The following is a 22,095-nucleotide window of genomic DNA, read 5'->3' as shown; positions in this document are numbered from 1 at the left end:
ATTGACGTCAGTGAGGGACATGGACTGATTGCCGATGGAGCGGGCGGTGTCCCCCGGTAGACCCTCCTGGGACCTGAGCTGGTGTCTGGATGGGAGGAGGTGTCCTTGTGCTTTGCTACTGGGTCTCCGGTCCCCCCCTCATCAGCAGAGTCCAGAACATTATTTCAGCACTTCTGCAAGTCGCCTCAGAGTAGATTCACTCTTTGCAGTTCTAGTTCTTTCACCCATTTCCCAGGTCTGAACAGAAGCTGCTCCTAGGAATGCTGGAGTGACTTTCAAGCTGAACCCCCTGAAAGTGTTTGTAATGTCCCCGCCCCCAGTAGGGGTGAGCTCTATCATGCATGCATGAATCCCAGACTTGGGGTGAATGGGCTAGAAGATGCTGCTTCTATAACTTCAAAAGTTTCACGTAAGCAGAAGCTGTGATGAACCTCCAGGGTGGTTGACAGACAGGTAATTCTGATCAGTCTGAGAACATTCCCTAGGAAAGGATCAGGAAGCAATAGTCAGGAATGGAGGTGAACCTGCCAGCTTTAGCTGGCAATCTCTCCAGCCTCTTTGAAGCAATCTTAATAGACCAACCACGCAAGGGAGGAGGATGCAGTGACTGGTAAGGATAACTTAAGAATTCGGCAGACTTGGCCAGCCAGTTGAAATCTCTTGGGGGACAGTAGGGTAAGAGAGGGCAAGAGGTGAAGGAGGACAGATACCCCCCCGACCAAACTATGTCTGGAATTTTATTTATTTAATTAATGTATATGTCTGCCCCCTTGACACAGTGACTCTAGACAGCTATAAAAAATAGACATACAATGTGGCTGTCAAACAACATCATGCCATCTAATATCCCAGCCCAAATGCATAAGGAAAAACCAGTTTTTTAATGCCTTATGGAAGGCTAACAGGGTTAGGACAGGGGGGGGGGAGAGACTATTCCAGAAGAAAAGGGCTGCCATGGAAAATGCACCCTTCCTAGGTCCAGCTTGATGACATTGGTGCAAAGAAGGGATCTGGAACATGCCCAACCGAGAAAGGTGTGTGGGATGGAACAATATACTGTAGCTGAAGATAGTGCCATAATAACTCAGTTATGCATTATATAGGGGTTTATAACCACATTATATGATAACCATGACTTTGAATTGCACCTTGAAGCTTATTAAGAGACACTGCAGTGCACAAAATAGTGCTGTTAAATGGGCATATTTTGGTGCACACATAACTATCTGCACTACTGTATTCTGGACCAATTACGGTTTCTAGATATTCTTCAAGGGCAGCATTGCAGTAATCCAACCAGGAAGTACTAAGATATAATCATGAACAGAGGCCACAGATCCAGGGATGGGTACAACTGACACATCAGTTGAAGGTGTGCAAAGACCCTCCTGACCATAGCTACCACCTGCTTCTTGAGCAGGATCTGTGAGTGCAAGAGGATTCCCAAATTGCACACTCATTCTGAACAGGGGACAGCAACCTCCCCCCAACATGAGCAACATGATGAATTCTCATTACACCCTGGATCACAAATGAGCCGACTTTATTTAGCTCAGAAAGTTGTGCAAACCCAGGTTCTGTAAGTCATGGAACTCAAGAACATTGGTCTAATTCTATGAGCCACAATTCCTTAACCATGGTTAATATGTGCAAACCGCCACGTGAAGAAATGTGATCAGGCACTATACTCAACCAGGTCAGATAAAGATATGACAGATACATTGTAGAACTTGCTAAGCTTGTTTTGTATTAATGTAGTATTCGTTTTTTATGGCTCAGCAAGTTGTGTTAACCCATCATATTTATTTATGGTTCAGAATAAAATGGGTTCATTCAGTAAATGGTTTAAATATATTGGGTGGATGAACACTTGTGAGCAGAGAGTAGTGGTATGTTAAGAAGAGGTCAATTTTTTATCAGTGACAGAAAAGTAAGGAATAACTAAGACCCTGCCCTCACTTGTTGTGTACATCAACACCAGAACATTTTGGCCACTTCATTGTCCTTCCCTTGACACACAACACTGGCTTTATCTTGTCCCCAGCTCAGGGACAATTCCTCTTCCTGAATATCACTCATTTTTTCTGCCATATTCACCAATAAATTGCAATGATCAGTCCAAAGGCTGGTTAATGGTTCTGCAGTTTCCATTCCCAGCACAACAAATCTAGACCAATGAATTAACATCCTTTATTTTTTTTTCATTTCTTTATTATATATTATGAAATAATATAAGAAATAGGTAGTACAAATAAGAAAATAAGGAAAATACAAGTTCTCTTAAAATAAGAGAAATACAAGTAACAAATCTGCAATATTATAAAACTAGTAATATATTCTAATACAACATTAGAAGCTTATAGTATTATGAGATACTTTATATAAATTTCCTAGTCAAAATCCACATATCCTTGTAAGCTTTAAGGTAAAAAATGCTCGGTTAATATTGTTCAAATAACTGAATGAAAACTAAAGGGAGTGAATAATGCATTCCACTGATACCATAAATTATATTTACGAATATTCTTAGATTTTCATAAAATGGAGTTGGGTTTGTGGTTCAGATAAAAGTTGCTAAAAGGAGGTGGAAGAGCTCAATTATAGCATCAAAGACATGGGCAGGTGCTGATTGTGGAACAGATCATGAACTGCTCATGTGCAAGTTCCAAGTTAAGCCAAAGAAGAAGAAAGCCAACCAGTTTCCACGATAGGATGTTGAGCATATACACACCATTTTCAAGAAGAACATCAAAAGTCCTGAACTTCACTGATAGAAAACCAGAGGAACTGTGGGATGAACTTGTTATGGATGAATGTGAATAGAGATTACCAAGAAACAGAAGAAAGCAAACTAGATGTCAGAACAAACCATGGAAATTGCCAAGAAGAAAAGCCAAAGCCAAGAAAGACAAACATCTCAGGAAGGAACTTAACAAAGAGTTTCAAGAGAGCTGTTAGAAGAGACAAGAAGCAGTATTACAACAACATCTGTAAAAACACTGAAATTGGAAACAAGAAAAGTCTTCAAAAGATCTCTGGACTCAGAGGGAGATTCTAACCTTAAATGTGTATGGACAGCCAGTAACCAATTCAAAAGTCATCAGAGATGGAAGGAGTATACTGAACTACTGTGCTGTAGAGATGAACATCTAAGATACCTTAGAAGATATACCCTTGAAGTTAGATCAGCACTCTGGCCATTACTAAGTTGGAAGGCTTACAGATATATGGCAAGCAACAGAAGAAGAATCAGCCAAGGCTCTAACCAAGGTTTGCCAGCACATCTGGAGAACAACACAGAGAGAGAGAGAGAGAGAGAGAGACTTAAATAGAGTGTGCAAACGATTGTACAATATCCTTAATTTCACATGCTAGCAAAATAATGCTTAGGATGATCCAATGCAGATTAGAGCCCCACATGGAAAAAGAGATGATGGATGCTCAAGCTGGCTTTAGAAAAGGCTGAGGAACACAAGACATTATTTCTGTGCATGCTGGATAATTGAGAAAGCCAAAGAATACCCCCCCCCCAAAAACCCACAATGGGCTTCATTGATTATAATAAATAATTACAATAACAATTTATTAAATTTATATGCTGCCCAACTCCCAGGGACACTCCTTTTTTGGTATTGGAATGTAGATTATAGAAAGGCTTTGATTGTATTGATCATGTCAAGCTGTGAAATGTGCTTTGAAGAATGGGAATCCTAGAACCCATAATTGTCCTCATGAGAAACCTAGATACAGGTCAGGAAGCCATAATATGAACAGAACATGGTAAAACAGACTGTTTCCAAGTTGGCAAAGGAGTGAGACAATACTGTATACTCTCCCCTTATTTATTTAACCTATATGCTGAATATATATATTAAAGGAAGCTAGATTGGAAGATTTGCATGGTTTTAACATCTGAAGAAGAAACATAGTGGCAGTTGTGCAGAGTGTGGTTTTAAAATTCAGAGAAGAAACATCAATAACCTGCTCTATACTGATGATGCTAATCTGATAGCCAAAAATTCAAAGGATCTGCAAGCTTTAGTAATAAAAATCAAGGAGCACAGTGAAAAGATGAGACTAAAATTAAATATAAAAAAGACCAAACAGTACTGGCTGGGTACAATACCCAGCCTTAGATCTGACAATGAAAATATTGAAATGGTAGATAGCTTCTGCATTTTAGGATCAACCATTAACAGTAAAGGAACAAGCAGTCAAGAAATACGCCGCAGACTAGCACTTGGTAGAGCAGCCATGAAGGCCTTGGAAAAGATTTTCAAATGCCATGATGCGTCTATGCCTACAGAGATCAGAATAGTGCAAGCCATGGTATTGTCTGTGATACTGTATGGAAGCAAAAGTTGGATTTTGAAGAAGCAGGACAGGAAGAGCATTGATGCTTTTGAACTTGGTGTTGGAGAAGTCTCCTGAAAATACCGCAGACAGCCAAGAAAATAAACCAATGCATCACGGAACAAATCAACCAGAGTTCTCACTCCAGGCACAAATGATCAGGCTCAGATTATTCTACTTTGGATACATTATGCAAAGACCCAGCTCTTCTCTGAAGAAGGTCTAATGCTGGGAAAGGAGGAAGGAAAGAGAAGAGGACGACCAGCAGCAAGATGGATAGGCTCAGTTACAGTGGCAATGGGGGCATTGTTGGAAGAGCTGAAGGACCAGGTTAGGGACAGATCACCATGGAGAAAATCTATCTATGTGGTCACTAAGAGTTGACACCGTCTTGATGGCACAGTATCAGTTGTGGTTCAGCATATTGTGGGAATCCAGTCATTGTCTTAACACGATCCCATTAAGCAACAATACAGTTTATTTGCTTGGATATAGCATGTTATGCAAGCACAGCAATTATGTTTTGTTAGCTGTTGTGCTTGAACCAAAGTGGGTGTGTCTCTTTAACGGTTTGTATTAATTCTGATAAACTACACAATTCTTAGATTTCATCTGCTTGCAACAATGGGCGCCTATTGCCTCCATCCTGCTGTTGAAAATGGCAGGTCCTGTACATTTTTTCTTCAATGTCCGGTTACTATTTTGGGCTCCCGCCCACTGGCTGGGGCACACGGGCAGCTGAGTTGGTAAAGCGGCACGAAAGGCCGATCCCGACGACCCGAGCTGATCCGCTTCTCCCCACTTCCCCCTTCCCATTCACCTCTGAAGGAAGGAGGCCCCGTGCTGCTTGGCCCCAATAGGATGGCAAACATCCGCCGCCGATTGCCCGACCTTTGGGCAAACACTGGCCAGGCCCGCCGCGAAGCGAGGAAGCGGTGATGACTGGCAGGCGGGGAGGCCATGCAGAGGCTCAAGAGCGGGATTGGGAGCGCGAGCGAGCCCTCTCAGTGCCCGCTGGCCTGGGCGTGCGTAAACAGCCGGGGCGAGAAAGAGCGCACGCTCGTGACGGGCGGCTTGAACTTCACTTCTGTGCAGGAGAGACGGGGCTCTACCAAGCAGCCTTTCTCCTTACCCTCGGATGATAAAGCGGCTGCAGAAAGTCGGTGCAGTCTGGCACCCCCTACCCACCCCCGCAAAACGAGAGGCAAAAGAGGAGCCCTGTTCTTTCATCCCTGAGCTTTGCGGAAACGAACCGGAGCCATTCACTAACTGATGAACTTGGCGACAGCCTACTCCTCTCTTGCTGCGACCTGGCGAGCAGAAGGGCTCCGTGGGGGCTCGTTAGGGTCTCCTCAGCGCTGGGTTGCCAAAATGATGTTTGTGCGTGGAGGTCGTAATTTCGATGCAGGTCCTCTGGAACTTTGGCCTGTGCAGGTACCATGGTTTAATTTGCAATGAGGCCCTGTTCTATTAGCAGGTCAGATCCTGGCTTTCCCTTATCAACCCCAAATATCACAGTGTTTCTCAACCGCAACGACTTCAAGATGTGTGGACTTCAAGTCCCAGAATTCCCTAGCCTGTATGACTGCACACCTTGAAGCTGTTGAGGTTGAGAAATACTATCTATCAGAATAACACTGATTACTGTGTTGTTAGCAGGATAGTGACTTCCACACAGTAACAGTACAGTAAATTAATTAGTTCTAAGCCAGTTTTGAATCTGTTGCACTAGATAAATAGGGGTGCAAATGTCATAAGGAGCATAAGTGTTTTTAGGAACAGCAATACCCAAGACTTTACTGAAGCTCAAAGTGAAAACGTGTTTGTTCATTAAATTTGTATGCCACCCATCTCCCCCAACCCGTGACTCTGGGCAGCTCACAATTAAAAGTAAAACCCACAAACAATTAAAAAAATAAATGCCCACATTAATTAATTAAAATTAATTAAAAAGTCAAGCTATAAAAACAAACCCTGTTCATTTGATTTATGTATCACTTTTTGTACAGAAGCTCACTACAGCATACATAGTGTTCCCTCCTATTTTCCTCTCATAATCACCAGCTGACCAGTAGATTGGCCTGAATGAAAGTAAGTGACCCAAAATCATTCAGTGAGCTTCCATGGCTGATGGGAGACTAGAATTTGGGCCTCCCTACTCCTAGTCCAACACCTTAACCACTACACCATAAATGTATTCCATGTGATTGCTTACTTTGTAAGAACTGATCCCAGCTGTATTGGACCAAGCATACTATTTTTCATCATAGCCATTTTGATTCCTTGTTGTTGTTATTCAGTCGTTAAGTCGTGTCCGACTCTTCGTGACCCCATGAACCATATCGTGCCAGGCCTTCCTGTCCTTCACTGCCTCCCTGAGTTTGCTCAGTTTCATGCTCATTGCTTCAGAGTAATGCTATCTAACCATCTCATCCTCTGCCATCCCCTTCTCCTTTTGCCTTCAATCTTTCCCAGCATCAGGGTCTTTTCCAAAGAGTCCTCTCTTCGCATTAGTGACCAAAGTATCTGATCTTGAGCTTCATTATCAATCCCTCCAATGAGCAGTCAAGGTTAATTTCCTTTGACTGGTTTGACCTCCTAGCAGTCCAAGGGACTCTTAAGAGTCTTCTCCAGCACCACAGTTCAAAGGCATAAATTCTTCGGTGCTCAGCCTTCTTTATGGTCCAGCTCTCACAGCCATACATTACTACTGGAAAAACCATAGCTTTGATTATGTGGATCTTTGTCAGCAATATTTTGATTCCTTAGAAGCTCTCAAGCAGAACCTAGAAATCAATAATTCTTATCTGATGCTCACTAACAATGGAAACTTGCTGAGAGACTGGTTTAGAATATGGAGATATCCTGTAGTTATTGTGGCAAATGGCCACTAATAAATCTCTCCTTGATCAATTTTCCAAATTCTTTTCAAAAACTAACTCAGTTAAGTATATTGGCTGGACCCTCAGGATCCCAGTATTTCAGAGGTGAGTTCACCAACAGACCACATGCTTTGCATTCAGAAGGCCTCAGATCTAATTCTTGATACGCCAAAGCAAGAGTGGAAAAATAGCCTTAAAACCCTAAAAAGCCGCTACAGTAATTATTTACAGTAATAGGCAAGATGGACCAAAGGGCTGATTCCATGGCTACATTTACACAGGATGCTTGGTCTGCTTACTGAATTCCCACTTTCTGAGTTAAAATGATACATTAAACCATAAACTGAGGATTGAGTTCACATGACATGCTAAGCTATCAGAAAGCTAAATACAGATAGTCTTCATTCAGTGACCACAATTAGGACTGGCAACTCAGTCATTAAGTAAAGCAGTCACTAAGTGAAACCATGATTGTACTTATGATCTTACTTCAGCTTTCCTTTGCTTTACAGACCTGTGAAGATTGTAAATGGGAGGATTGGTCGCAAAGTTACTTTTTCATCACTGCCAACGGTTGCTGTATGAGGCAGTCACTAAACAAGGACTACCTGTAAAGAGAACACTAATCAAGCATACTTGTGTTAAGTGTAGCCATCAGAGTCTTTAACTGGCCTGCTGATATAAAACAGCTTCTTATATTCCTAAAGGGGAGCAAACATAGCTCACAGAAAGTAGCTGTTTTCCTACAAGACCCTACCACTCTACAGAGAAGTAACTAGATAACTGCAGCATTTCCTCTTCCTGTGTTCCACAACACAGTATGTCTTCAGTTCCTTCAGGCATCTGTGGTAGCTGGTCTGATTCTTTGACTGCTAATAGCAGACTATCCAGAGCAGAGATTTATTTTGCCCAACTCTCCTTTTCAGGGAACAACTGGGGCTTTTTCAGGATTATGTCTTTGTGCAGTTCCATACGCTGGTTGATGGGCATCTTTGTGGTTAGCATATGGTTCATGTCCTGGGTTGTTCATCTGTTTGCAGTGAGTGAAGAACAGAGAGTAAAGAAAATGTGCAGGCATTCTAAGATGATTAAGGAAAGTTCTCATGTCTTCCCATGCCAGGTTATAGCCGATTGGCTTTCCAGGAAAGATAGGAATTCCAGATAATGGCAACACATTGGACCACAGCAAGTCTGGAGATACAAAAAGAAGAAAAAGTCAAGGACAACATAACTGCAGCAAGACTCTTAAAAACGCAAAAATGGAAGGATTTACAAATACCTACTGCTGAAGGATGGATACTGAAATTAATGGAACTGGCGGAGATGGTGAAACTCACTGTTCTCCTCAAAGACAGGGCACTGTCTAACTTTGTCTCTAACTGGAAACCACTCTTAGACTTTTTGCTTGATACTTAAAAAAAATCCAACTTTGATTTTAGGATTTGCTGATTGATGTTATACTTATAGAAATATCTTCTACAAATTATATGTATTATCCAAATAGATTTATTTTAGGAATCTTCTTGATTATTACATTAAAAACTATTTTTTACTATGTAAACTTTTAGATATTAAATATATTCTGTATCTATACCTGTACCAAGGAAAGTTGGAAGCTACTCTTTCTTTCTTATGCCCCCCTCCTTCCCCCCTTATTTTTTTTCCCTTCCTTTTTCTTGATTTTTCTGTATTTTAACTTTTTTTGAAAACATCATAAAATTTATAATAAAAAAAAAAGTCAAGGACAACACTAATTTTGGATCAGTGTATGTGTGTGTGCACGCACACACATGCGTGCATGTAGGTAGTGTCAGAAGTAAAGAAATTCAGGCAGGAAAGGCAGTTTATACCTGTAGTTCAAGGGGATGAAGTAGAAGTTGGCAATCTGCACTGCTGGCCAAATCTGAAAGGTGGAGACAGCACCACTGGAAAAGAGTCCTGATCAAGAGCAACCAGTGAAGCACATCTGCTCCATCCCACCCACCAAACAGGAAGAGAGGAAGAGCATCCAACATCTTAAGTCTGAAGCGACCAGAAGAGGGCTGGACCAACTGAATGGCCGAGCAATTCTGCAGGGCTTCTGGAAAATATGGAAAAAGTCTCTTCCTCCACCATTATTACTGCAAACCCTCCTAGACAATCTCTCTGCAAGGCTGCTGCTGTCCAGAGGAAAGCTATCAAATCCCACCAAAAGTAACAGAAAGGCCACTCACATAATAGTTGGTGATCAGGGCATCAGTGTAGTCCTGCAAGAAAGCAGAGGACCGATAGGTAAGTAAAGATGCTATATGTGTCCAACTCTTAGGGACTTATACTAATGGCCTTGGGAGGGCAGGCACCACAACAAGAGAAAACATATTCCTGGGCCCCATCAGATGACAGTTTTATTGATGGGAACCAAAGCATGCCAACTCTGTCAATGTGTTGTATGAGCAAGGCCATAGTGATTCCTTAAATCATGGGTAAAACAAACCTCAGCTTAATGCAGTGTGTGAATGTAATGCAGTGTGTGAACTCAGGCACTGAGAAACAAGACTGTTCAGGGAGGCAGATTTAGACTTGACTTTAGGAAGAACTATCATTTGGCCTTAGAGCCTCTGAAAACTTCTCCCTGGGAGAGAAAAAAATTTGATTGATTGATTGATTGATAAATAAATAAATAAATAATAAATAAGTTCCAGCCATTGCACCAGCCCCACAGTCACCTGATTGTGATTCAGGTACTTGGCAACTGGCTTGCACTTATGATGGTTGCAATGCCCCACGGTCATGTGATTGCCATCTGCAACCTTCCCTGCTGGCTTCCAACAAGCAAAGTCAATGGGGAAGCTGGCAGGGAAGGTCATAAGTCACTCTGGTAAGTACCCCGGCCTCCCTACACTCACATGGCACCACAGCCTCCTTCTCCTGGCCTCCCTGCACTTGTGCAGCACCATGCTGTACTCCCCTGGCCTCCCACACTCATGCCAACCTGCACCCCCAGCCTCTCTGCTTGCACCGACCCATGGTCTCCTTCCCCTGGCCTCCTTGTGCTCACAGACAGCTTGCATCAGGCCGCCCAGGGCCTCCCCCACCCCCCCGCATCACTCCCCTATGACACTCCTGTGCTCCTTACCTGGGACTCATGCTGCTTCCTGCTTACACACATCTTGGAGTTATGATGGCAACTGGGACTGCCTGGATTGTCACTAAGCAATGCAGTCGTGTGACATCATGCTTTACTATTGCATCGCTTAACAACAGCAATCCCGGTCCCAGTTGCCACCATAACCCAAGGATTACGTATATTTGCATATAGCACGTTATGTGAATATGACAATGATGTTTTGTTAACTTGGAGTTTGCCACCAGAGAATAAGCAATCAGAACCTTTTTCTTTTAAATATTTAAAATGTTCAACAGTAGCTTTATCTTACAACCTTTTCTCACAGCAGTGTTCACCACTTGAAATATTTGTGGGGAAGGGGACAGAGAAAAATAGTTGCAAGTCACCTGTCAGGTTCAGCCCAAAGAACTCCAAGAGACAATGCAAATACAGTTCTGTTGCGTTTATTAGCTTCCATCTCAAGACAGAATCTCACCAGACTGAACCCAAGTTCCCAAGCCAGCCACACCATGAATTCCTTAGGGAGGTGCCAGCCTCATCTTCTTGAACTTCCCACGCTCCTGTTGGGGGCTAAGAACACACTTATCTCCCTGAGCATGGCCTTCATAAGTCCAATCCATCACATCACCTGCTGAAATTGTTAGAAGATGGAAATCTCTCCTTTGGTATGAATATCTGCTCTTGGCTAGATGAGGTTCAAAGCAAGGGAGGATCTGCAACAGAATTACTAACTACACTCACATTTCAGCAAGCATTGCATCAGCTTCCTATAATCCTCCATCATCAATTCTTGAATGGGAAGTCTAGACTTTGCCATGCCAGGGTGCAAACAAAGAAGTCAGCTATCACCCAAAATTAGGACAATTATATCTGGACTCCAAGAACCAAAATGACCATTATATGGCAGCAAATTTACTTCCATCTAGTGTTTGTCTGGATTTCTCCAGCTAAGGTACAATAGCCCTACTCAAAAGTTGGGTGCCATGAATATTTCTTTCTAATCCAGCCAGAATTCTTGAAGGGATGGGACAGGATCATGTCTTTGGAACATGACAAGGCAGGGAGGAGCCCAGGAGACTGACACTCCATCCAGTCAGGCATCAGCAGCCCTAAAGAGACTCAGGAACTACTCTTATCAATAGCTGAATTGAATCATTTTGAATTTGAATCATTTTGAGAGCAAAGGGGCTGTTTATTGATTGGTTTAGAAGTATTTTGAGCTCAAAACTTCATTTTGCATATGAAATGCTGTATTTCAAACCTGAATAATTTTACACTTATCACTTTTCCACCATCACCCAAAATCGCTCAGATAGATTCCTATGTGATTGGGAATGACATAGAGGAAATAGAGGCACAGGGTGTTTCTGGGGTAATTACTTCTTTCAGATCCTGCCTGGTTCAGTATTCCCAAGATACAGATGGTCTTTCTCAAACAGCCCTTTCCTTTCCCTCTATAAGAATGGGTTCCATCAAACTTCTTAGAAATGTATCCTTTATGACTCATTGCTTAGCAAACAAAGTGTTATAGTACACGCAAACAGAAGACATGAGAATTCTTTGCTGAACAAGGAAGAGCAAACAGAAAGCATCTTGCTAAGGCATCATATTACTTTCATAACATGCTGGAGATGTGTGCCAAACAGGTGACCCTTTATCCAGACCTGCACCGTGTGACTCAGCCACCCTGAGAGGGGCAGGCAGGAATCTCACAGAGCAGAATATGGCAGACCACTAACCAAGGAACAAAAATAGACATAAAGCAAAAGCCATTCAAGAAGATGGCACAGCTCAAAAGGCAGAATCTTGTATCTCAGGCAGCCTTGGGGGAATTAAAGCTGCTATGGAAGCTGCGCATCTCTGTCTTCTTTGAATTTCCATCCATCAAATACAAAGCTTGTTGCTTTCTTAAGTTTTCCAGAAAGCTTTACAACACAACAATGGCATTGATTCAGACCAAAGGACTTCCTTGTCTAACATTCTGTTTCTACACTAATGAATTAAACAACTTCAGAATGAGAGGATAAAGATTAGGACATGACTATATCACCATTGACTAGTAACAATTTGAACATTCATAGAAGAGAAAGCAATTCAAAGGCTTTGGAGAGAAATTAAATTGCTTCTTCTACTAAGAATTGAATTCCACAGTTTAATCATGCACTGTCTCAATTAGTAGTTTCTTTTGTCTATTTGAAATCTCCCCCATTCAAGTGTCATTGGATGAGCAAGTACTATATTATGAGAGAGCAAAAAACACGCTAGCCCGATGGCACAGCTCCCTTCCCCTTGCTACATTTCTGTCTCTGCTTGGGACTACTCTGCAAAAAGTTGGGTGGTGTCTTGGAAAAGGAGGTTGGCCTAGAGCAGTGTTTTTAAAATTTGGCAACTTCTGGCTCGGGAATTCTTGGAGTTGAAGTCCACACATCTTAAAGTTGCCAAGTTTGAAAAACACTGGCCTAGAGAACTTCTTCCACTTTCCAGATCAGGAATGCTCACCTGCCCTTATAGCAAGTTTAAGAGCAGCAGCTTTATTAATTATGACCATGACTGACTTTGTAGTACTTTCAAAGAATCATTTGCATGGATGGCCAATCAATTCACTCAGTCAGACTGAATGCAGAAACAACCGGGGGATTACTTGTTCTTGGGAAGCTGTTTGGCAGAAGCCTGATCAAAAGGGTATGAAAAGTGACAATGAGACAAAATTGGGGAAGTGCAGAGTGACTTTGCAACAGGGACACTGTGCAAGCCAGATTTTTGCTCTTCAGAGAGTCACTGAAAGATGTGTGAATGTCAGAAAGAAGCCTATTGTAGGCCTGTTGATTTAGAGAAAATATATAGGCTTGAATTATAGAATGTTTTGCATTAATACATAGATGAAAGCTAGTTGCTGAATACCATAAGACTAGTATATGATGTGAGTAAACCATGCATAAAAATAAATAAATTGTCTGGATTTGCCATTTTATTTATTTCCCTTACTGTATTGTATTTCTATTTATTTTGTTGTGTTAGCATTTGTTGTGTTTTATATTGTGATCCACCCAAAGTTGGCCTAGAGTCAGGTGGCACCAAAGTATATACGTACGTACGAATGAATGTATAAGTAAATAAATAAATAAATGGAAGTGAATAGTTCAACATTTGGCAAAAGATAAAGATATGTGATAACCCCTTGGCTGTTTAATGTATTTGTAGATACGTGTAAATGTATAAGGAATGCTTGTAGCAAGGTTAGATTTAATTACAGTATATTTTCTTTTCTTTCCTCTTACTTCCTGCCTTTAGTTTCATTCACTCACTACTTCTTACTCTTTTTCTGAACTTTGTATAATGCTGTTTATTTGCAATGGAACAATGTGATGGGTACATATTATTTGCCAACCCAGTAAGGCAATGCCTGTTCAGCTTCTTTGAAATCTCTATACCCGCATATTTGTCCTGAAGCTTCATTTGGAACTTACCTCCTTGAGCTTGTTCCAGTTCTCTTCCACGGATAAGCCATTGAGTGTTCCTGCCACAGTCAAAAAACAGGCAAGGAAGCAAGGTGCAAATCCAATCTGTGTGAAATGTGGATGGGGGTACAAGAGAGATTCAGGAAAATAACATGAAGCATTCCTGGCCTATAAAACAGGAAAGGAGTAAAGAAAAGATCTCCTCAAGGAAGAAGATAAAGATACTACTGGGGGGTCCAGTTGATCTTGCTCTTCCCCACCAAATACAGCGAAAACCAGAGCCAGCATAGTGATGATGGCTGAGAACCTGCAGCTTAAATGCTTGAAGTACAGCCAATTATTCTTTTCCCAGCTCAGTAACAACACTGTAATGTAGGGGATGGGCAGCTGTGTGTGCGTGTGTCAAGCAAGAAGGGAAATTCCGCAAAAAGCTAAGTTGCAAAAATTGTTAGATAATGTAAGGACCATAATTCAGTCATGGCTTGTTCTTTCAATCCTCAAAATCTGCAGAAAAAGAATTATCAGGTAGGTAGCTATTTTTTTGGAGGGATGCTTGTGTGTACCCCTCTCACCACTCCAGTTCATGAGGATTTCCCTAACCTGATCCAGCAGCATCTTCTGGAGTGCAGCCGCTTTGGTTCTGCCTATCACCAGACGATCCAGGACCTGGTACCAGCCTCCAACCACAGGGCCCTGCAAAGGTTTGATGGATAGCTGTCAGAGATGATATTTAAACAGCTGCTCCTATGCTGAGCTTGAGTATCCTGCTTTCCATATGTCTCAGAAGAATCAGCTTTATTGGCTCAAGGAATAGGTCTGGACACTGCACTTACATCAAGACAGTTGGAGTAGATTTAACCAACCCAGATCTAAGATGAGTACCCCCCCCCCCGGTACCCACAGTTTTCACTTACCACAAAGCAAAAACCAATGGTCATCATTTTTAGAGTCCGCCGGCAACTGTGCCCAGAGAGCCCTCTTCTTTCAACCACCTGCTGTGAAATCACGTCTCCAGCACCCACAAGGGCCCCTATATACAAAATTAATTCAACATTGATTCATCCGTATTCTACTCAATGCCAGAGAACCTAAAACTTAAAGTTTGAATATGTACGAAATGTATGGTAATATTTGATCTTGTGTGTGTGTGTGTGTGTGTGTACGTGTGTGTACCTTTAAGTCAGTGTTGACTCCTGGCAACTGCCTGGACATGTCCCTGCAGTTTTCTTGACAAGATTTTGGAAGTGGTTTGCCATTGCCTACTTCCTAGGGCTGAGAGAGAGTGACTGGCCCAAGGTCACCCAGCTGGCTTCATGCCTAAGGTGGGACTAGAACTCACAGTCTCCTGGTTTCTAGCCTGGTGCCTTGACCACTAGACCAAACTGGGTCACTGCACCAAACTGGTTCTGATCTTTCCCTTACCTATATTATCTCTGCTGTTTTCTCCTTTCATGTGTTCTAATTCAATTAGTTGCTTCTTGATTTGGGCAAACCATAGTTTGCCAGTACCTTTCAGCTTTCTAACCTGAATTCTAACAGAAGGTTCCTAATAGTACTCTTGTGAGTTCCTAACTATATTTTACTCTCCATGTTTCCAAGTCCCTGACACTGCAGTCCTCTACACATTGCTTATTATGCCTGAATAAGACATCGAAATGGACATGGGTAGCTCAAGGACTGTTGATTCCTCCTTGCTCTCAAAAAAGACAGTCAGTGGTAAGTGAAAGATCAGTTGTGCTGGCTAGCCCATGGCTGTGGTATAACAAAGAAGAGTAGATCTTTTGTACTAGACTTGTACAGGTTTAGATTGGTGGATGGGAGAGTTTCAAAATCCTACCATAAAAACTGTGCAAGATCACAGGTTAAAGGAACTCTCCCTTTGTTTTACCTAAGAGAAATTTAAATACTCTTGCTAACACCAAGACTAAATATGGGACGTTATCCATTGCTCTGATGCAGAAGTTGAGACAAAAGACATGGGTCCAAATCACGTCTTTACTGAAGTCTAGTCTGGGGGCGGGGGCAGAGCAGTTAATCCACTGACTTCCAAAAGTCTCTGCCAACAACTCCTGACGTCAAGCCTCCCTCCTTGGGCTAGATCTAGCCAGCTGGCAGAGAAATAAGCCACAATGCTAGGAAGAGCTGCCAGTCTCTCCTTCCCTTGGAGCCGACTGAAAAGGTGCAGCAAGTGCTGAGTGTCAAGGGCAAAAGAGGAGATCCAGCTACAGTAAGTGCCACTTGTACAGTAGCTGTCTCAGTTTCCTCTGTATGCTTGAGTCTCCAGACTCTCAGGAATCTGCCAGAAATACAAAGTGATTTCTTGGCTTTCCAGATGAATTTATCTGTCTCAGTTACTGATCAACTCCATTAAATGAGAGTTATCACATTGCAGAAAAACCCAGAGAAAAATTGTCAGGTGCTGGGGTAATAAGGCTTGTCCAGAGGAACAAGCACCACATGTAATTTATGTCAAACAGGAAAGTGATACTATGCAGAAGCATGACAGAGCACTATGAAATCATTAGAGACAGTCAGGGCAAGTTTCCTCCCCCACAGTACAAATATACAAGGAAGTGGAGTGGATCATAAGTTGAGGAAGAAACCATATACCCCCAGAGCAGATAATGAAGGCAAGGCAGATGCTGTGGAATTTGGTTGCCAATAGGAAACTAATGATCAGTCTTTCAAGTATTGCCCATGTTAAGGACTAACCCTTTTTAGTATTTGAGATTCTCTTGTTCAGCTGTGCAAACTTGCTTGGGTGGGACATTCAGTCCCAAAGAGATAGGAACCACTTTCTTTGGCTGCAGTATCAGAAACATCATAGTGTTGGCTCAGCTTCCCAACTCATCCATTGATAAATACACAGCTACTGGAAGCAAATGCGCTTTCCCTGATCCATTCATTCATTCATCTATATAGGGTGGAGGTGGCACCTGAGTGATGCAGCTGGCAGGCTTGCTAAATGTAATGGGATGAGTCTCTCTCAATGCCAGCTACACCACAGAGATTGATGACTCTCTGGGCGATGACTTCACCCACATGGAACTTTGGGGGGCTGCCAACTCTGCTTGCTAGTCACCCCTACAACAAACAGGCAGATTCCATTACCCCTGATGGATGGCCCTGTGACGAAGTTGTCAGCAAGAAAAATTAGGGAGGGGAAAGATGCAGGAATAAGTACACAAGCATTAGCACAACAGTTCCAGAACTTGTTTAATAAAAGCAAATCCACAATGGCTGTGTATGTTGACATTTAATGAAATTAAACGTAGTAAATTAAATGTGCAAATTCAGAGTTAATCAGATCAGGAAAAAAACCCAGCCCATAGCTTTATAAAACATGCTAAAGTTTTTAGTTAATGTTATCCTTAGTTGTTGTTGCTTAGCATGTTGTATGAAGTTAGTTCATTGGTTAGTTTATAGTTTAGTGAATTGTACAACTCAGAAAATGGATTAATTAATTGACCAGATTTGCATGAGAGCTGGCCCTGTTGTGAAAATAACTCTGTACTTCCAACATGAGATGCAGTGCTGGTGGTGAGGCAGGCTACTTAATTATTTGAAAGGCTATGCCCAGTCTACCTGCAGTGCACTGGAATTGGGAACATTTGCCCTCTTATTTGCTGGGAAACCTTCTCAGTTGTCTACCTATCTCCAGCAACACCGTCTGACTGCATTGGGCTACTTAGCCCTCCATCCCTCATCCCATAATATGTTGGAATTGCCTACAGTGGCATCACTTCTATTCAGAGTGCCTAGCTATGCTCCATAACTGAGAGATAAAATTGACTTTGGGTGGAAAACACAAAGATGCAGACCTTCTCCTGCCCTCTGTACACAGGAGACCCAAGAGTCCCTCAAGGACTTGCCAGAAAGAACAGACTAAGTGCAGTTTATTTATATTTATGGAGAAAAATTGTTGGCTTTGTTTACATGATTAACTCAACTATGGTCTACTTTACTAGCCTGATGTTCTGAGTTTGCAAATATACTGAAACCTCAGCTGACCATACAGTCTGCATATGTACAACATGCTAAACTAAAATCTGGTTGGCTACTTTGTGGTTCAGTGTAGTGATGCAACCTAAAGATCTGATGGTATGTGTGAAGTAACCTAAAATCTGTGCATGGTGTGCAGTACTGGGCTGGGGCAAGTTCCCTTACAATTCATGCCATGCACTTCTGGAAGAGCCTCCAACTGACTAAGGGCATATTCCCTAAGAGATATGCACAAAGTCTTGAATTACCACTTCTGATAGCAAGACCAATGGTCAGTTTGGAAGCAAAGCCTAGATTCTTAAGTGAAGACTCTGGAGTGGAGATTACTATCCCTTGAGGAAGGCAGTTCCACCCTATTCCTTTCCCCCTCATCTGAGGAGAACTGCCCTTCTATAATGGACTCAGTGGAGAGTCATTCTCTTGGGATGTGTATCTTGGAATAACTTCCTTTTATTGGCACATTCATAGTAATAGGACAAGAGCAGAAACCACTGTTTTTTTCAAATAGCGGGGTGCACCTCCTCAGAGGAAAGAGGAGGTTCCTACCTCCAATCAATGTAAACCCAGATACACGCAAGACAGGGGACAGTGGGATAGGTGCTCTCCTCCAGGGAAGTTGCATCTTCTCTCCTTCTAAAATGCAGGCTCCTCAGAACATTGTATCAAAGGAATTCTCCAGCTAAATCCATCTAAGGGGGTCTAAATCACCTGGGACTGTTTCCTATCACAGCTAGCTCACATGCTTCTAGGAATTCCTGGAGGTGTGGGGGGCAGTGAGGAAGATTCTCACATTACATTTGACTTTCCCCCATCATTTTAATTTTTATTAATTTGTTTACTGGGCTTATATGCCACTCCATTTGCTGATGACTCAGTGGCATACATATTGACATCCTTAAATCAGGTTAAAATATATCCAAATTACAGTATGAAAATCAAAATAAATCTACATATATAGATTTGGGAACATCAGTTACATTAGACAAGTACTCCAAAGCCAGAGGGAACAACATTAAAACATCCCAATCCTTGTGGCCTGCTAGAATAGCTAAGTTTTAATGGCCTTCCTGAAAACTGGTAGGATAAGAGGCATTCATTGCTATGGGGCAAACCAAAAGATTTGCAAGGAGATTCAAGGGGTAATGACTACCTATTAGGCAGCAATTCAAATAAATTTGCCACTTTGAAGTTCATCTTATCTCTGAAGCTTGGTCTTTAAATGCTGGATTGGGAAAGCCTCTGAAAAATTATTCATATTGGGGATATTTCTCTCAGTCCCAGCTTTCTGCTCCAGAAGCAACAAGAGTTTTTGCAAGGGGAATATGAAGAACAGCATCCTTGACATAGGTGGCTGCTAGTCAAAGCCATTTATGCCACTGTACTATAGAAATGTGGCTCCAATGAAAATAATCAGAAACCCTTTCAGGAGACAAACCCTAATGATTCAGCAAGTTTAACCCATTTTCTGTGTTTACACAATACACTGAACCATAAACTAATGAAAAATGCTGAGCAAAAGGAAAGAAGGAAAGAGAGGGTTAAAAGTAATCAAGTATACTGTATTGTTTACATATAGCTGCTAGGATTTAAATGACCAGATTAAATATGTTCTTGTTAACACAAAGTCTTAGCAAAGTCTTAGCATCAATCTTTCAGAAGCCAACCACAGGGAATGAAAAACATATTCATATCACTGCTAAGTTACCATGACCCAATCAGTTCCTATTGGGCTAACTTAGGATAACCCAATACTTGACCCAATGCCTTGACCTCCTCAGAGGAATGGCAGGAAATCAATGTAACAATTAGAAAAATCTCCCCAATTTCAAGATCCTAATTTCCAAGTTTCAGACCCTGCCAACCTTTAAACTCTGGATAAGCAGTGAAGTGAGAACCCATCCTTGGAAAAGGCTGAGGACAAACCATTTAGGATTCTGCAATAGCAGTGTCTTTTTACTGTCTCTTCACAATGCAGGGGCCTCTTTTACACTTTGCAGTAGACGCCATTAGATTAACTTTGAATATTGTTTATGTTGTTGGCTTATAGTTTTTAAGGATTTTATTTGCCTGTTATCATAGTGTTATGTTCGTGATCCCCTGTTATTGACATAATGGAGGTTTAATATTATACCAGTTGCTATCTTTTATTGTATTGTGATTGTATGTTTTTCATTTTAGCAATTGTTAAATCATTTATGTGCCTTATTGTAACTTATCTAGTCAGAAAGACATTCTATAACTGAATATAAATGTATAAAATAACAAAAATGTTGCTTGTGCATCCACTCTTTCTAGAAGACAGAAATATACAACCCCCTCAGTTGATACACTGGAGGAACATTTATGTATTTTAGATTCCTACTATAAGAACCACCACAAAAGGAAGTGGCTGTGATCAACCAGCAGCAGTGAACAACCAGAGGGAACAAAGGACGACAGCAAGCAGCCAGAGAAGTGGGGAAATCCCCTGTTCCTTTCCCAGGGCTAATATGCCTTAGCTCCTCTTACCAGCTGTGATGATTTGCACCTTCCAGGGGTGCCGGACCATCAATCTCTGGTAGGCTCTCCAAAAGGTTGCCATGTCATCTAACACAGCTTCTACAGTACAAAGAAGTGAAAAAGACATTGGAGCACAAATTCTGCCTAACAGTGCATCATGATTAGAAGCAGTACCATTCCCCGACCTGCGGTGAGGAAATGTTTTGACCCTCAACACACTGTTGTAATGGCCTTACTGTATAATGTTGCCCCTCTCTTTTTTTCAGAAAGCCATATATTTTATTTCATGCATGTAAATTTTGGAGCAGTAAAAATGTTTGACAGTGGAACTAATGGGTCTTGTTTCACTGGATGTGTTCAAACAAAGGCCAAACAGCTTCACTTTGGATTCTTCACTAAGACATTTGTTACAATGACTCACACGGCTCCTTCTTACTCTAGGATTCTATGAAATACTTTTCTCCTGTCTGTAACTCCTTGCTGTGCAATTATTTCTATTTATCTAATAAAGTTAAACTAGTTCCAATGAAAAACAAATATTCTGAGCATGTGCAGTTTCCATACGTTAAATGTATTTAAACTGCACTATTACCATGACTGCATACATAAAAAGAAAGCAAGTGCTATGCTTGTCTTCGTGAAGTGTGTTGATGGTATGTGTGTTTACCTGGGAACAATTACACTTTTATTAGAAAGTAAACGACCACAGAAAAAGACCATTATGACATGCAACATCTAAGAGCGACCCTGTCACTGATACTCAGTCTGCTTGCCTCAGAAATTCAGCTGTGTTTGCGTGCTAACAGGTTTTTTTTAAAGAAAACATCAAGTTATTCTTTATTTTAATACATTTCACCGGAACATGCTGGCTAGGATGCCTTTTTATGCGTACACCCGCCTCTCCTAGTTTCCCTTCCAGTTTCATTTCGCCTCTGAGAAAGTTATCTCACCACAAGACAGCTGACAAACCCCGCGACGGTTAGGCAAAGAAAAACATCGACTGCCCACCCGCACCTCACGAACTCTGCCGCCGGAGGACGCACAGACGTCGGATATATGGGCAGGCACGTGCCTCGAACTACCTCAAGGCACAAGGTGATGACGCACAACATTGCTCAAGCGTCTATTGGTGGAAAGAAACAGAGGGGCGGGAGGGAAGAATATGCGTGCTCCACAACTCTAGTAGAACTACGAATTATACAGAGGAGTCGCATGGGGCTTCACTGGAACTGTTTCAAAATAAATTGTTCACGCAGTTAGAAAAATTGCAAGACACGCTTTAAACACCGCTGGCTCTAAGCGTCAGGGATTTTTTTCCTCCGCCTCACCAAAAATAAGTTGTTTGCGTTTGCATGGACTGTTAGCGCAGGCAAGCTCCTTGTTCTGTTGTAATGACGAGCAAGGTTAAAGAGCACGCTGAACTGGAAGAGGCCATTCAGATAGACTGGCCTTCGATAAAGACGTAAGAGGCTTGGAACCTATGAGTGGAAGAGTAAACTGGACTCTACGAAGAAACCGCATTAGCTGTCTCCCGTTCCCAAATGTACCATGTGAACAGACTTGATTAATCATCGCTGCAGCTGCATTCTCTCACACTTTAAAAAGCTCTCATATGCTGCTGCAGCCCCTTCACTCTAACTTTTCTCCGTTTCCCATTTACAGACAGCTTGCAGTTTTGCCCAAACAGGGCTTCTTCTAAGGCAGTGTTTCTCAACCTTGGCAACTTTAAGATGGGGGGACTTCAACTCCCAGAATTCCCCAGCCCAATTCTGGGAGTTGAAGTCCCCCCATCTTA

The 22,095-nt window shown here is 41.9% G+C and overlaps 1 protein-coding gene across 3 annotated transcripts; it reads right to left on the bottom strand.

Moving 5' to 3' along the window:
• Positions 1-7,596: 7,596 nt before the first annotated feature.
• On the bottom strand, positions 7,597-21,390 carry MPV17 (mitochondrial inner membrane protein MPV17). Of its 3 annotated transcripts, XM_007420848.4 has the most exons (8): positions 21,251-21,373; positions 20,310-20,399; positions 14,714-14,829; positions 14,400-14,492; positions 13,809-13,904; positions 9,449-9,481; positions 9,086-9,138; positions 7,597-8,426 (listed from the first exon to the last, which is right to left on the bottom strand). In XM_007420848.4, the coding sequence occupies exons 2-8, from the start codon at positions 20,380-20,382 to the stop codon at positions 8,357-8,359; spliced, it is 534 nt and encodes a 177-aa protein (XP_007420910.1). In that variant the 5' UTR covers positions 20,383-20,399; positions 21,251-21,373; the 3' UTR covers positions 7,597-8,356. The 3 variants fall into 3 exon arrangements, with proteins under 3 accessions (XP_007420910.1, XP_088008418.1, XP_088008417.1); XM_088152292.1 differs by lacking the exons at positions 7,597-8,426; positions 9,086-9,138 and adding an exon at positions 9,145-9,315 and having other exon boundaries at positions 21,315-21,390; XM_088152291.1 differs by lacking the exons at positions 7,597-8,426; positions 9,086-9,138 and adding an exon at positions 9,145-9,315.
• Positions 21,391-22,095: the final 705 nt, after the last annotated feature.

Source organism: Python bivittatus, unplaced genomic scaffold (assembly GCF_059951505.1).
Source record: "Python bivittatus isolate LINGU-HERP-01145 unplaced genomic scaffold, Pbiv_v1 ctg000690_np1212, whole genome shotgun sequence".
NCBI classification, from domain to species: Eukaryota; Metazoa; Chordata; class Lepidosauria; order Squamata; family Pythonidae; genus Python; species Python bivittatus.
The sequence above is the reverse complement of the archived record's forward strand: the minus strand, read 5'-3'. Positions and strand labels throughout refer to the sequence as shown.